Here is an 11,862-nt window from a genome sequence, read left to right as displayed (position 1 = left end):
TACAGAATAAGAAAGATAAAGAGGAAGCGCATGTGGACTATACACGTCGCCATGAGAAGAGAGGAAACTCATACCAAAGTCTGAGTCTGTGGTTGAGTTTTGGAAGTGGTCGGCTTATTAGCATGATTTCTGAAGGATCATGTGACACTGAAGACTGGAGTAATGATGCTGAACTCAACTTTTTAAGAAAAGGGATGAATCAAAAATACCAATTATTATATAAAAATAAAATATAAATATATCTTAGTATCTTAATTGTTCAGATTTTTATAATGCATTAGCAGCTTTACAACTGCATACAACTATGTAAAAATTATTTTCACACTGTTCTGAACAGAAACAGCAGACGGGCTGATTGGAAATGCAAATTCATTCTCTGACAGCAGGTGGCACTTTTGCAATGGCGGAAATATAGTGATTTCCCCAGAAACGGCTGTAAAAGCAGCGCTGCACTTATAAACGCTACTAGGCATTATAGATATAAGATAAAATATAAATGCTATCAATACTTTTCTGAAGACAGTCAATTCCCCTTAGAGATACATTCACATAAATGCGCTGCGTTTCGACTTGGAATAAATATTGCAGATTTCAAAGAAATCATATCCTTTTAAAGTTTACTCACATTAAGCCATATCACGGTTCCTGTTCCTCAAATTTAAAACCTCTTGAAATTGTAATTAAGATTTTTCTGAAAGTGAAAGTGAAAGTAAAAACATTCCCTTGAAAACATTATTGTACCATTTAAGATTTCTATGCCCTTAAGTTAGATACAACAATTAAAAAAATGTTAAGGACCCACGGAAACACTGGTGAAGGTGAATCATCTCCATCACACAGTGATGATAATTCTTTATGTGTACGTTTATGTTACACCATGACACTAAAGCGGGGACATAACATCCTGCTGATACAAAAATGAATTCACACCACTGTTAATTCAGACAGTAATTTTACACAGTATATGTTACAATACATCATTGTTATATTACATTGTTCTTATGGCCCCTACTGCAGCACCAGCAGCAGCACTTTACACAAATTACAATTACAACCACAAGCAGAACAACAGCAGCACATATTGCACCTGCTATAACTCCTAAAGGCAGACTTGAATCTGTAATGATAAAGACAGACAGTCATTATTACAAGAGATGATCTGATAATCAAGGTTACTGCTTTCTTTTTCTAATATTTAGCTTACATCCTTCTACTTTGGTCATCTGCTGTATGATATTGATTTAACTGATAAATGGCGCCATCTGGTGTTCTTTTGAAGAACAGCTGCTAAAGCAGCATTGCCACTGAGAGCTTAACATGAAGCAGCAGCATTAAGAGGACAACTGACTATTACACGAAATTGAAATGAAATAACACTCACCAATGACAGTAATGCTGAATCGCTTTATGCGGATGATGCTGATGCTGTGACGACGGTGGATGCTGTGGACAATCTTTAGTTTATAGAGTCCAGAGTCTGTGGTTCTGGTGTTTGTGATGGTCAGAGATCCAGTCTGATGATCCAGCGTCAGTCTGTCTCTGAATCTCTTTTCACACTGACCATCTACACAGATCTTACTCTGATCTCCAGTGATTTCAGCGATGAGAATGTCATTAAAATACCATGTCATCAAATAATTTGGGTTTGTTATTACTTGACTGTCCAAAGTGACAGATGTTCCTTCCTGCACTGACTTTCTCTTAATTTCATCTCGTTCATCAGCAGGAACATCTGGAACACAAAGCAACAGTTAATCGTAGCTCTATTTTGATGAAAGAAATACCATAAATTAAAATTACACGAGATAAATTTAGATTTTTTTCACTCTGAAAAGCAATATTTGTACACTTTTTAATCTGAATTTGTATTTGTATCACTTTATTGGCAAATGTTATGAATAAATTATGTTTGCATGTAAATTAAAATACAGGAGAATAAGTAGTTTACATCTAAAGATAATAGATTTGAATGTCACTAATAGGGGTATGGGATATACTGTATATCGTTGTTGTTTAAACGATAAGTGATTTGACATTATCAAGCATATCACAAAAACCAAACAAAAACACACCCAGAGAGTGCACGCTTTCACTGTGTGCTTTAATCTATTAAAATACATGTAAAATTCAACCAAAATTCAAGATAACGGGACAAAAATGTCCCCTTTTATATTTATATCATCTGATTCTGATATAGTTAATATAACACAAAGAGCGACATTTTTTCTCCAAGTATCAGCATGACTGTAAATGTGATGTTGATTTGATGAACCGTGTTTCGTTACTGAATCAATCAGCTGTTTGAGCGAATTGGTTGAATGAATGACTCAATCGTGCAGTGATTTGCTGCCACCTACTGGCGATCTTCGATTTATATTTAAAACATATTTTCCTTAAATTTTCCTTCATTTTAATTAACTTGAAAGTAAATTTCTAACTTAAAAGTTAAACTCCTGCAAACTAATCACCTGACAGAATATTAAAAATATCAAAAGCTTTGGTCAGCTATCCACGGCAGTCCTAAACCTCCACAATATTTTGCTGAGCGTGTTATTGTACCAGCACAATAACACTCTGCAAAATATTGTCTAATTATCGTTATCAACAAAATTCCAGAAAATATCGAGATATCATTATTCGTCATTATCGCACTCCCCTATAGTCAATACTATAATAAACACATGATTCAAGCATATTTAACCTGCTATTAAATGTTAAATGACTCACCATAAACAGCAATATGGAAGATCTTTTGAATTATTTTTATGCTGCTTATCAGTAGTTTATAAAGTCCAGAGTCTGTGGTTCTGGTGTTTGTGATGGTCAGAGATCCAGTCTGATGATCCAGCTTCAGTCTGTCTCTAAATCTCTTTTTACACTGTTTATCTGTACAGATCTTACTCTGATTTCCAATGATTTGAGCGATACGAAAGTTATTCAAATACCATTTCATTGTGTCCTGATGGTTAATTTCAACATCAGTGTGTAGAGTGACTGAATCTCCCTCCTTCATTGACACTGACACTCCATCTGTCTCAACACCAGATGCACCTGAAGAAGAAATAAATTGTTAATTAATTTCAACAACAAACAACAAAAAGGGACATTCTTGTTAAAAAGTTGAGAGCCTTTCACTCTTTCTGCTTTTTGGCAGTGAAACCATATGCCTTAAAGCTTGGCTACACCTGATACCCATTTCAATCATTATTGCCTGCAAAAACTTCATAATCACTGAAGATGTCAACATTGCAATCAACCTCTTATTTACATTGTACCTGCACTTTATTTATTGAGCACTTTCAGGGGATTTTATACTTTCAGACTTTTTCATACTTCACCTTTGATTGGCCATTTTATTAATAAATCAGCAGAAACACATGATATGTTGTGATTCTCAATGAAAAAATAAAACAGAAATTAATTCCTCAGCACTTTGACTTTCACGTTGATTTAAGAATAATTAAGAAATAATAGTCAAGCACCATTCATGTTATTAACATGACATTTATTATAAGCGTGTTTGTTCATGTATACAAATTGTATCACTTTGACATGCTTGTAAAGGTGATAGATTATCTCAATCTAATTTCAAAGTATGTTATATTCTATTATATTACATTACATATACAACAGTTATTTCTGGTCCTCGAATCTGATTGGCTGAGAGGTCTTTCCACGCATGAGATATTGACACAATATCTCCACAGGAACCGTTTCACCATTTGTATCATTCTGCTTCAGTATTTCTCACAGCGAGTGTCAAGGTGGACGCCCAAACCCACTGTCATTTTAGAACTACTACTGTTGTTGTGTCACCGAATGTAGTTTTAAGAGTTTTTAAGGCGAGAATGTAGCAGCTTGTTAATAAGGATAAAGTCTATTTGAAAATGTGCTTCTTTTTCAGAGATGTTTTATAGTGGTTGAACATGAGACAAAAGCATTTCAACAACATCTTGTAAACCGCAGCCGCAAATGCACTGAGCAACTGACTAAATTACACTCACCAATAACAGTAATGCTGAATCTTCTAATATTGATGATGCTGTGGTGAGGGTGGATGTGGCTGTTGTTCTGTAGTTTATAAAGTCCAGCGTCTGTGGTTGTGATGTTCATGATGGTCAGAGATCCAGTCTGATTGTCCAGCTTCAGTCTGTCTCTGAATCTCCCATCACATTGTTCATCTGTACAGATCTCACTCTGATCTCCAGTGATTTCGGCGATGGGATCGTCATTAAAAAACCATGTCATCGAATCATTTGGATTTTTTATTAGACCAGGATTTAAACTGACAGATTCTCCCTCCATCGCTGACTTGGTATTTGTTTTATCTGTTTCTGCACCAGACACGTCTGAAACAAAAACCAACAGCTGACTGCAGGAACTTTTTTGGAAACTAAACAACTACAGTCCAAAAACAGATGTGCGAATGAGTAGCGGTGCACACTTGGGACCCTCTTGCCAAGTTTGGGGTCTCTGCGATTTACAGTCTCTGATGCCCACACACTTTTAGAGCAGAGAAATAATAAAGACCAAAAAAAAAAAAAAAAGGAACTTTAGAACAAACGCAATAGAGTTCCAGCAATTTTGGTGCTTGGACCCCTAAAAATAACAAAAAACAATGAATAATAATAATAATAATAATAACAAAAATGTATGTGATTTAGGCATATTTAACATGCTTTAAAATGTTACTTGACTCACCAACATTGAAGACCTTTTGAATGATTCTTCTGCTGATTGCGTGAAGTTGGAAAACTCCAGAGTCTGTTGTTCTGGTGTTTGTGATGGTGAGATCACCTGTCTGACTGTCCAGCTTCAGTCTGTCTCTGAATCTCTCTTTACACTGTTCATCTGTACAGATCTTACTGAGATCTCCAGTGATTTGAGCGATGCGAGTGTCATTAAAATACCATGTCATTCTGTCTTGCTGATTTGTTTTAACACCAGTGTGTAGAGTGACTGAATCCCACTTCTTCACTGACACTTCATCTTTAACATCATCATCATCATTACCTGAAAAAGAAATGAACAAATAATTATAAATCACTGCTGGAAGTGAGAGATAAGAATATTTAAAAGGACAGTGCTGTACTTTTTTTTCTAAAGATAATAATGATTAAAGGTAGAGAAATATGTCTAGATTCATAATGTAGTACATGCAAACAAACAGCAGAAGAACATCATAGATTTACACATTCACTCATCAGCAGGGGTTAAATTGGGATTTGTCATGTGGGGGGCTCTGTGGTTTCAGGCTTTTGAGGGGTGCACGTGTATGCAAAGCCTACAACATCTTATATCAATTGACAAACTGTAAAATATAACAAGTTCAGAGAGCCCGCTGTTATGAACACTAAAATGCAGATCAAAATCATTCTAGATGCTGGCAGTCCTTGTTGAAAAACCAGCATATGCTGGTTAGGTATGTTTTGACGCTGGGATGCTGGTTTATGCTGGTCCTTTGCTGGTTTATGCTGGTCCTTTGCCAGCACATGACCAGCATAAACCAGCAAAGGACCAGCTTAAACCAGCATCCCAGCGTCAAAACATACCTAACCAGCATATGCTGGTTTTTTCAACAGGGGTGTGCAAATTTAAGACTTTTAAAGATCTTTTTTAAGACCTGCAAAAATTAATTTAAAAATAAAAAGTAATACCATGAGCAGGGTAGGGCAATGTCTATATTAAATGGTAAAATGACTGTAAAAACATGATTTAATTACAGTTGAGATACAGGTTTCTCATGAATGATCCCACATAATGACTCATAGGCCTAACAATCGTGAGTCATCATAACTATAACACTAGCCATGTCAGACATCAGTTACTTCAGACAGCAATAATACATGTATGTCTAGTTAAAGCTGCAGTCTGTAACTTTTGGCGCTCTAGCGGTTAATAAACAGAACTGCACGCGTCTTGCGGAAGAACATTGTAGCCGGAGCTACTTCTCTTCTGTCCTGGGCTACTCCGCAGCGGTACCTACCCGAACCAGTCTAAAATAGTCCGAATATAAACACTTATCATAGGTGTACCGTAGCGATTCAGGATAAGCCAAAAATACGGTTTGGAAAATGGTTTCATGATGTACTCAATTATTATATAAATTTTGTAAGTTATGAACACAAAAAAAAGTTACGGACTGCGCAGCTTCAATTAGACATGACACAAAATGAAACTAAGCCAGCTTAGCTATTATCGTTTACGGAAATATATATTTAAACGACTTACCAGGAACGAAACATAGACACAATATGAGCAAAACAAAGCCCTTCATTTTAAACAGTTTTTCCGTTGAAAAATGCGAGCCGATTTTGTGCCCCCCATTTTGGTCTACATATAACGTAAGCCAAGGCGTCCGAACCAAGAATGAAAGAGAAAGTTCACGAGTTCTTTCGACGTCAAATAACAGAAGCTTGTGTCAAAAACAAGAAAACACAACTTGATTGTTTTGCTTTCGATTTTAAAAATGACTGATATTCAGGAGGGCGTGGCTTCTCAGTCAGTGACGTCACTTGCAATCGACAGCGCCCCTGGATGATGTTGGATGAAAATAAAAGCCAAAACATAGCATATAATTATATATGTGCTTGTATGTATATATATATATATATATATATATATATATATATATTTTTTTATATATATATATATATAAGAGATGCTATATTTACCATACCACTCCGCTACTGATCGTATTTATATTGTATTAGGTTTATTACATAGCGTGCACGGTGAAACCACTAAAGGATATAGTTTAGCGTCCATATGCGTCCAGCGTTTCATATGCTTTATATTCTTACATTCTAAAATGAATTGTTATCATGTGGCTCCCTCTGGTGGACATTATTAGTATTAAGGGCTTCAAGAAAGTGCTGTAAAGCTGTTTTTATATGCATTAGTTGGCATTCGATTCTTTTCTTCAACATTAAATGATGTGCCCTTGCAAATTAGTGTTAGTTCATGCTGTATCTCATTCAGATCATGCTTCTAAAGCATAAAGCACTTGGTTAAAGTTTTGAAAGCAAGACTGAGACAGAAAACATTGCATGTTTCCGTTTGGAGGGTCAATGGCTGCTTGGCAAAAGATCAACGGACTCGCTTTGATGTAAGAGTAGCCTAACTTATTCCATTAGGCCTATTTTTATAAATGATGAGGTGAAAGCAAGTGCGGCAATTCAGAGCAGAATGAAAACAGACCTTTTGACAGCTACTGGAAATGTAAAATGATCAATCTTTTTTGCTGTTTCTTGATTCCAGACTAGTACAACAATATCTCAGACTTGATCAATCACATGTGAGACATTATTGTGGACCCACCAAAGGCATAGGATTGGGGTAAAGACATGAGACAATGGTTTTCTAATTGGGCCACGTAATTCAATATGCTGTTATATCTGTGTTGATAATTCTGCTAATCATGTGGGCCATGTGTATTGCAGTATTTGGAAGGAATGATTAAGACAAGCTTTGCTGTTCATTATAGACCACAGTATTAAACTATGAATTGGAGATTTTGTATTGCCATTATTTGAAAGGTACTGTTCCTTTAAAAACAGCCTTAACGATTTCCATCAAAAGTGAAGCACTAAATCATAAATGATTTAAAGTGGCCATTGTTAATATTTATTTTTTCTTGCCCTTCACTTTTGATTATTCTTGTGTAAGACATCCCTTGGGTAATTTCCTGCAGGTATGTGCACATCACAGACATACCTACAGACAAAACAAGAAGTAGACCTTGGGCAATGTATACCCACACGAAAATGAGGACTAAGTGCGCGCGCACACACACACACACACACAGATTTGTTTTTGTGAAAAGTGGGGACATCCCATAGGCATAATGGTTTTTATACTGTACAAACTGTATATGCTATTACCCTACACCAACCCTACCCCTTACAGGAAACTTTGTGCTATTTCAGATTTTCAATACACTCCATTCTGTGTGATTTATATGCGTTTTGAAAAGTGGGGACATGGGGTAATGTCCTGAAAAGTCACCTTCTCCTTGTAATACCTATGTCATACCTTTGTCATTATACAAATTTATGTCCTCATTTGTCACAAAAACGCGCACACACACACACACACACACACACACACACACAGAGAGAGAGAGATGCTCGCTTGCACATCTTACTTGTTATACGTCTTACAGTTTTTCTCGATTGAGGCGTTCCCCATAGCGACCCCTAGAGGACGCAGTTCGAAGTTCCCATGAAAGGGAACCGAACTTTTCCCTCAGACATCACACACAAGCTTTCAAAAACGCACACACTACAACATTGTATTTCCTCCTCCTTCACCACGTCCTCTTCCTCTCCCTCCTCCTCCTCTTCCTCCTATCCCTCCTCCTCATCCTATTCCTCTTCCTCCTATTCCTCCTCTCCCTCCTCTGCCTCCTCTCGCGTTATGGTTTTGAAATTTTAGTTCAAAAGCCTGGTTATAGTGTTTTAGCAATCGAGAAAAACTGTAACATCCATATAGGGTATTGCTTGACCTCTGAGTACTTTGATTGGATGCCCAGGGCATCCTATATGTTGCTGTATAAATATAAATATGATCCATCTTCCTTAATAAAGTTGAGAGTGTTATGGCAGCACACTGGCTCTCTGTATCAGTTTGATTCTCCGGGGATCCTGAGCTGCGACTGCTCTACACCACACTTGATGACTGCTAGCATCAAGACTATCTGAACAACTTACTGCAAAGCCTCCAGGCAAAAGAAGACAACTGTTAGAACAACATATTCATTTACCCAGAACAACAAGTTAAGAACTTTATAGCTTTACTTAGCAAGTATAAGATATACAAGAAATCTGTCTTGGAGCAGATGGAAAAAACATGTACAAACAAAAACACTTTAACAGAAAGTTGCACAGCTGTGAAGTAAATACGATATATGAAAGTAAAAACAAACTGCTTTAGTAAGTCAAACGTCAGTAGAAGTTGTGTTGATGTTTGTGTTGTTCACCAGATCATGAAGGTTCATCCGTCTGCTGTGATTCTGCTGCTGCTCTTGGCTGCTTCTTTCACTGCTTATGGTCAACCAGATGGTATAAAGCCCCGTTATCAAAAGTTCCTCAATCAACATTTGGGTCCTCATGTGAATGCGCATGCTTGTGACAGTGAAATCAGAAAGAGAGACATCACTGCCTCTGGAACTGCAAATAGCTGCAAAAAAGTCAACACTTTCATACAAGCAAATAAGAATGATATTAAAGTAGTTTGTGGAAGAAATGGAGGAACTCCACAGGGCAATAATCTGTTTAAGAGCAACCAGCCTTTTCCTGTGGTCACCTGTAAATTACAAAGTGGGCAGAGACACCCAAATTGCCAATATAGAGGGAAGAAGTCCACTCGTTACATTGTTTTGGAGTGTGATCGAGAATCGCCTGTACATTATGAGGCTAAATAGAGGCTAAAGAGAGCCCCACAGAGCTTCATAATAGTTTGATAATCATTTGTTCACTTCTTCTTTTCTGTCAAAAAAGTGCAGTGGCTTTTAACTATTTTTTTCACATGTGCTGTAAATTTGGCAATCACTGCTTGATGCAGTCCAAAGTCAACCAGTGAAGCACAACTGTGAACATGAACACAGTGGCAATAGATTTATAACATTGCATTGTTTGTTGTGCTTTAAAAAGCTATATTACAATCTCTAATTATATTTGAGCAATATCAGGTTTTTTTCTCCTCTTTTGAACAGAGTCCACCTGAAGTTAAATTGACCTCTGTCATTATGGGACTCTGTAGGATCGAGAATACTGTCTCTCATATCATGGTGCACCAGTCTGTTTTTACATTCATTAAGCATAATGTTAAAATACATTTACATTTTTTTCTTTAATTTACCTTTAATGATAAATTCTTCAGAATCTCTCTGAGGTCTTCACTTCTTCATGCACGTCTCTGTGTGCAATTGTGCAAATCATGTGCATGATTCAGCTAGTCTAGCAACATTTTAATCACTCTGTTAACACTTGTTGGGCATTTAAAAAAAACTGGGAGTAGTGGATGTGCAAAAACAGATGAGGATAAGAAAGATGAAGATGTTCTCCACCTGTCTCTAATCTTCAAATAAAACTTCTCTACTACCCTTAAACTCATCTGCTTGATTGTCTTGGATCTCAACAACACCAAATTGGAGATAAATATCCACAAACTAAAATTTAGAGAATGGAAGATAAATTATTAACGTAATATACAATAGTGAAGACTATTAGTCTCTTATGGCTAACAAATCAGATTCTGTATATATATATATATATTTTTTTTTTTTTTTATCCTTTTGATATAATTAAAATTTTTTTTATGTAGTTAATGATTAATTAATAATAATAATAACAAAGCTACAGTAGTTGCAAACATAGTGTTACGGGGCTGACAAGACGTGAGACGTGCGGATCCATAAGCAAGCTTTATTTAAAGCAGAGGAGGTCAGAAACACAGGCAGGGAACAGTGGCATGAAACAGCTGTGTGCAATCAGTGAAAACAGCTGTGTGCAATCCGTGCTGAGTGCAATCAGTGCAATGAATGATGGGATATGTAGTCCGGGATGATAAGCAACAGTAGGTGTAGTGCGAGAGTCAATGTAATGGAAAGGGTGACCTCTGATGGTAAGCAGACGGAAGTTCATGGACCGGATTCATGACACATAGGCACATGGAGGCTCAAGGAAAACAAAGCACTGTGGGCATTTGCATTTAACCGGGAAAACATAAGAGGGCTATTTTCAAAATTGGTTATAAATGCAACTAAGAATGTGAATCATGTGATCAGCCCCAGGGCCAAACATGCAGTTCAACTTTGATCTAAATCAAACAATGTGTGCAGAAGAAATCTGACACTTCGTGTTTTACTTTTTCACTATAAATGTATTGCCTTGACATGACAAAACCGTTCAAGATAGTGAAACTCTGTTCGCAATTTAGTACCTTCGATATATTGGCATGAGGTTGACCAAATTTGGTGACAATCGCATGAATCCCCTGGAAGAAGATTTTAAAAGTTCACCACATTTCCCTGATTGACATTCAATGGTATGGATCATGTGAATGAAATGTTGAAACATAGTATATTTTTCTCTCTTCTTGGGATCTATAAGTAAGCTGGCATAGAAGGTTTTTTCTCCGCATCATTACTCGTAATAATTGCATATATGGGGTTTTGACATGCAGTTCCAGCTTTTTGCTTTTCCAGGATTTAAGGAGTAATGTCTGGTTTCTGATGACCTTCTCAAGAGTTTCTCACACCATGACATGCCATGTTTATCTCCATTAAAATAACATCAATTGAACGTGCACATGCTCTGTCTCTGTGTGTTTAGCAGGTAAGGTAAACTATCAAACACAAACAAACATGCTCTCTGTTCAGACTAAACTAAACTAAACTTTATTGCAGTTAAACACAAACATAAAGTGAACAGAGGTAAGCAGGACCTCCAAACTGAAAATCATGGTTATATTTTGTGTAAATGAGAAGTATCTCATCATAACAGTACCTATATATTTTGTTTATTTTTAATGTCCACACATTGCTATCAATAAATCATTGATAAATTAATTTTTATGAATTGTTTTATTTTATGACTGACAAAAAAATGTTTGTGTATTTGGGGCAAGTGTTTATCAAACTGTGGAGCGCCCCCAAGTGGTAATTTAGTTTAGCGAAGCGGAGTCCAGCCCGGGGTCGTCACATGTGGTTGCCGCAAGCCCTCCGGCCGCTCCTTCGTCGAATCTGCCGGCCGCGCCGTTCTCAAGTCCGCCGACTGTTCCTCACTCTAGCCCGCCATGTGTGACGCTGTGTTTCGTTGTGAAAGCGAAACTACTTTGTTTGGCCTTCCAAAAGAGGAC

General features: G+C 36.9%; 1 protein-coding gene across 1 annotated transcript; it reads right to left on the bottom strand.

Annotated features, from left to right (window-relative positions):
• Positions 1 to 355: 355 nt before the first annotated feature.
• Positions 356 to 5,009, bottom strand: LOC107751544 (uncharacterized). The gene is made up of 5 exons (XM_016567284.1): positions 4,702 to 5,009; positions 4,005 to 4,599; positions 2,728 to 3,051; positions 1,382 to 1,732; positions 356 to 1,117 (listed from the first exon to the last, which is right to left on the bottom strand). The coding sequence occupies exons 2-5, from the start codon at positions 4,303 to 4,305 to the stop codon at positions 984 to 986; spliced, it is 1,110 nt and encodes a 369-aa protein (XP_016422770.1). The 5' UTR covers positions 4,306 to 4,599; positions 4,702 to 5,009; the 3' UTR covers positions 356 to 983.
• Between the last annotated feature and the right edge of the window lie 6,853 nt (positions 5,010 to 11,862).

Source organism: Sinocyclocheilus rhinocerous, unplaced genomic scaffold (genome assembly GCF_001515625.1).
Source record: "Sinocyclocheilus rhinocerous isolate Xijiao unplaced genomic scaffold, SAMN03320098_v1.1 scaffold4155, whole genome shotgun sequence".
Classification (NCBI taxonomy): Eukaryota; Metazoa; Chordata; class Actinopteri; order Cypriniformes; family Cyprinidae; genus Sinocyclocheilus; species Sinocyclocheilus rhinocerous.
The sequence above is the reverse complement of the archived record's forward strand: the minus strand, read 5'-3'. Positions and strand labels throughout refer to the sequence as shown.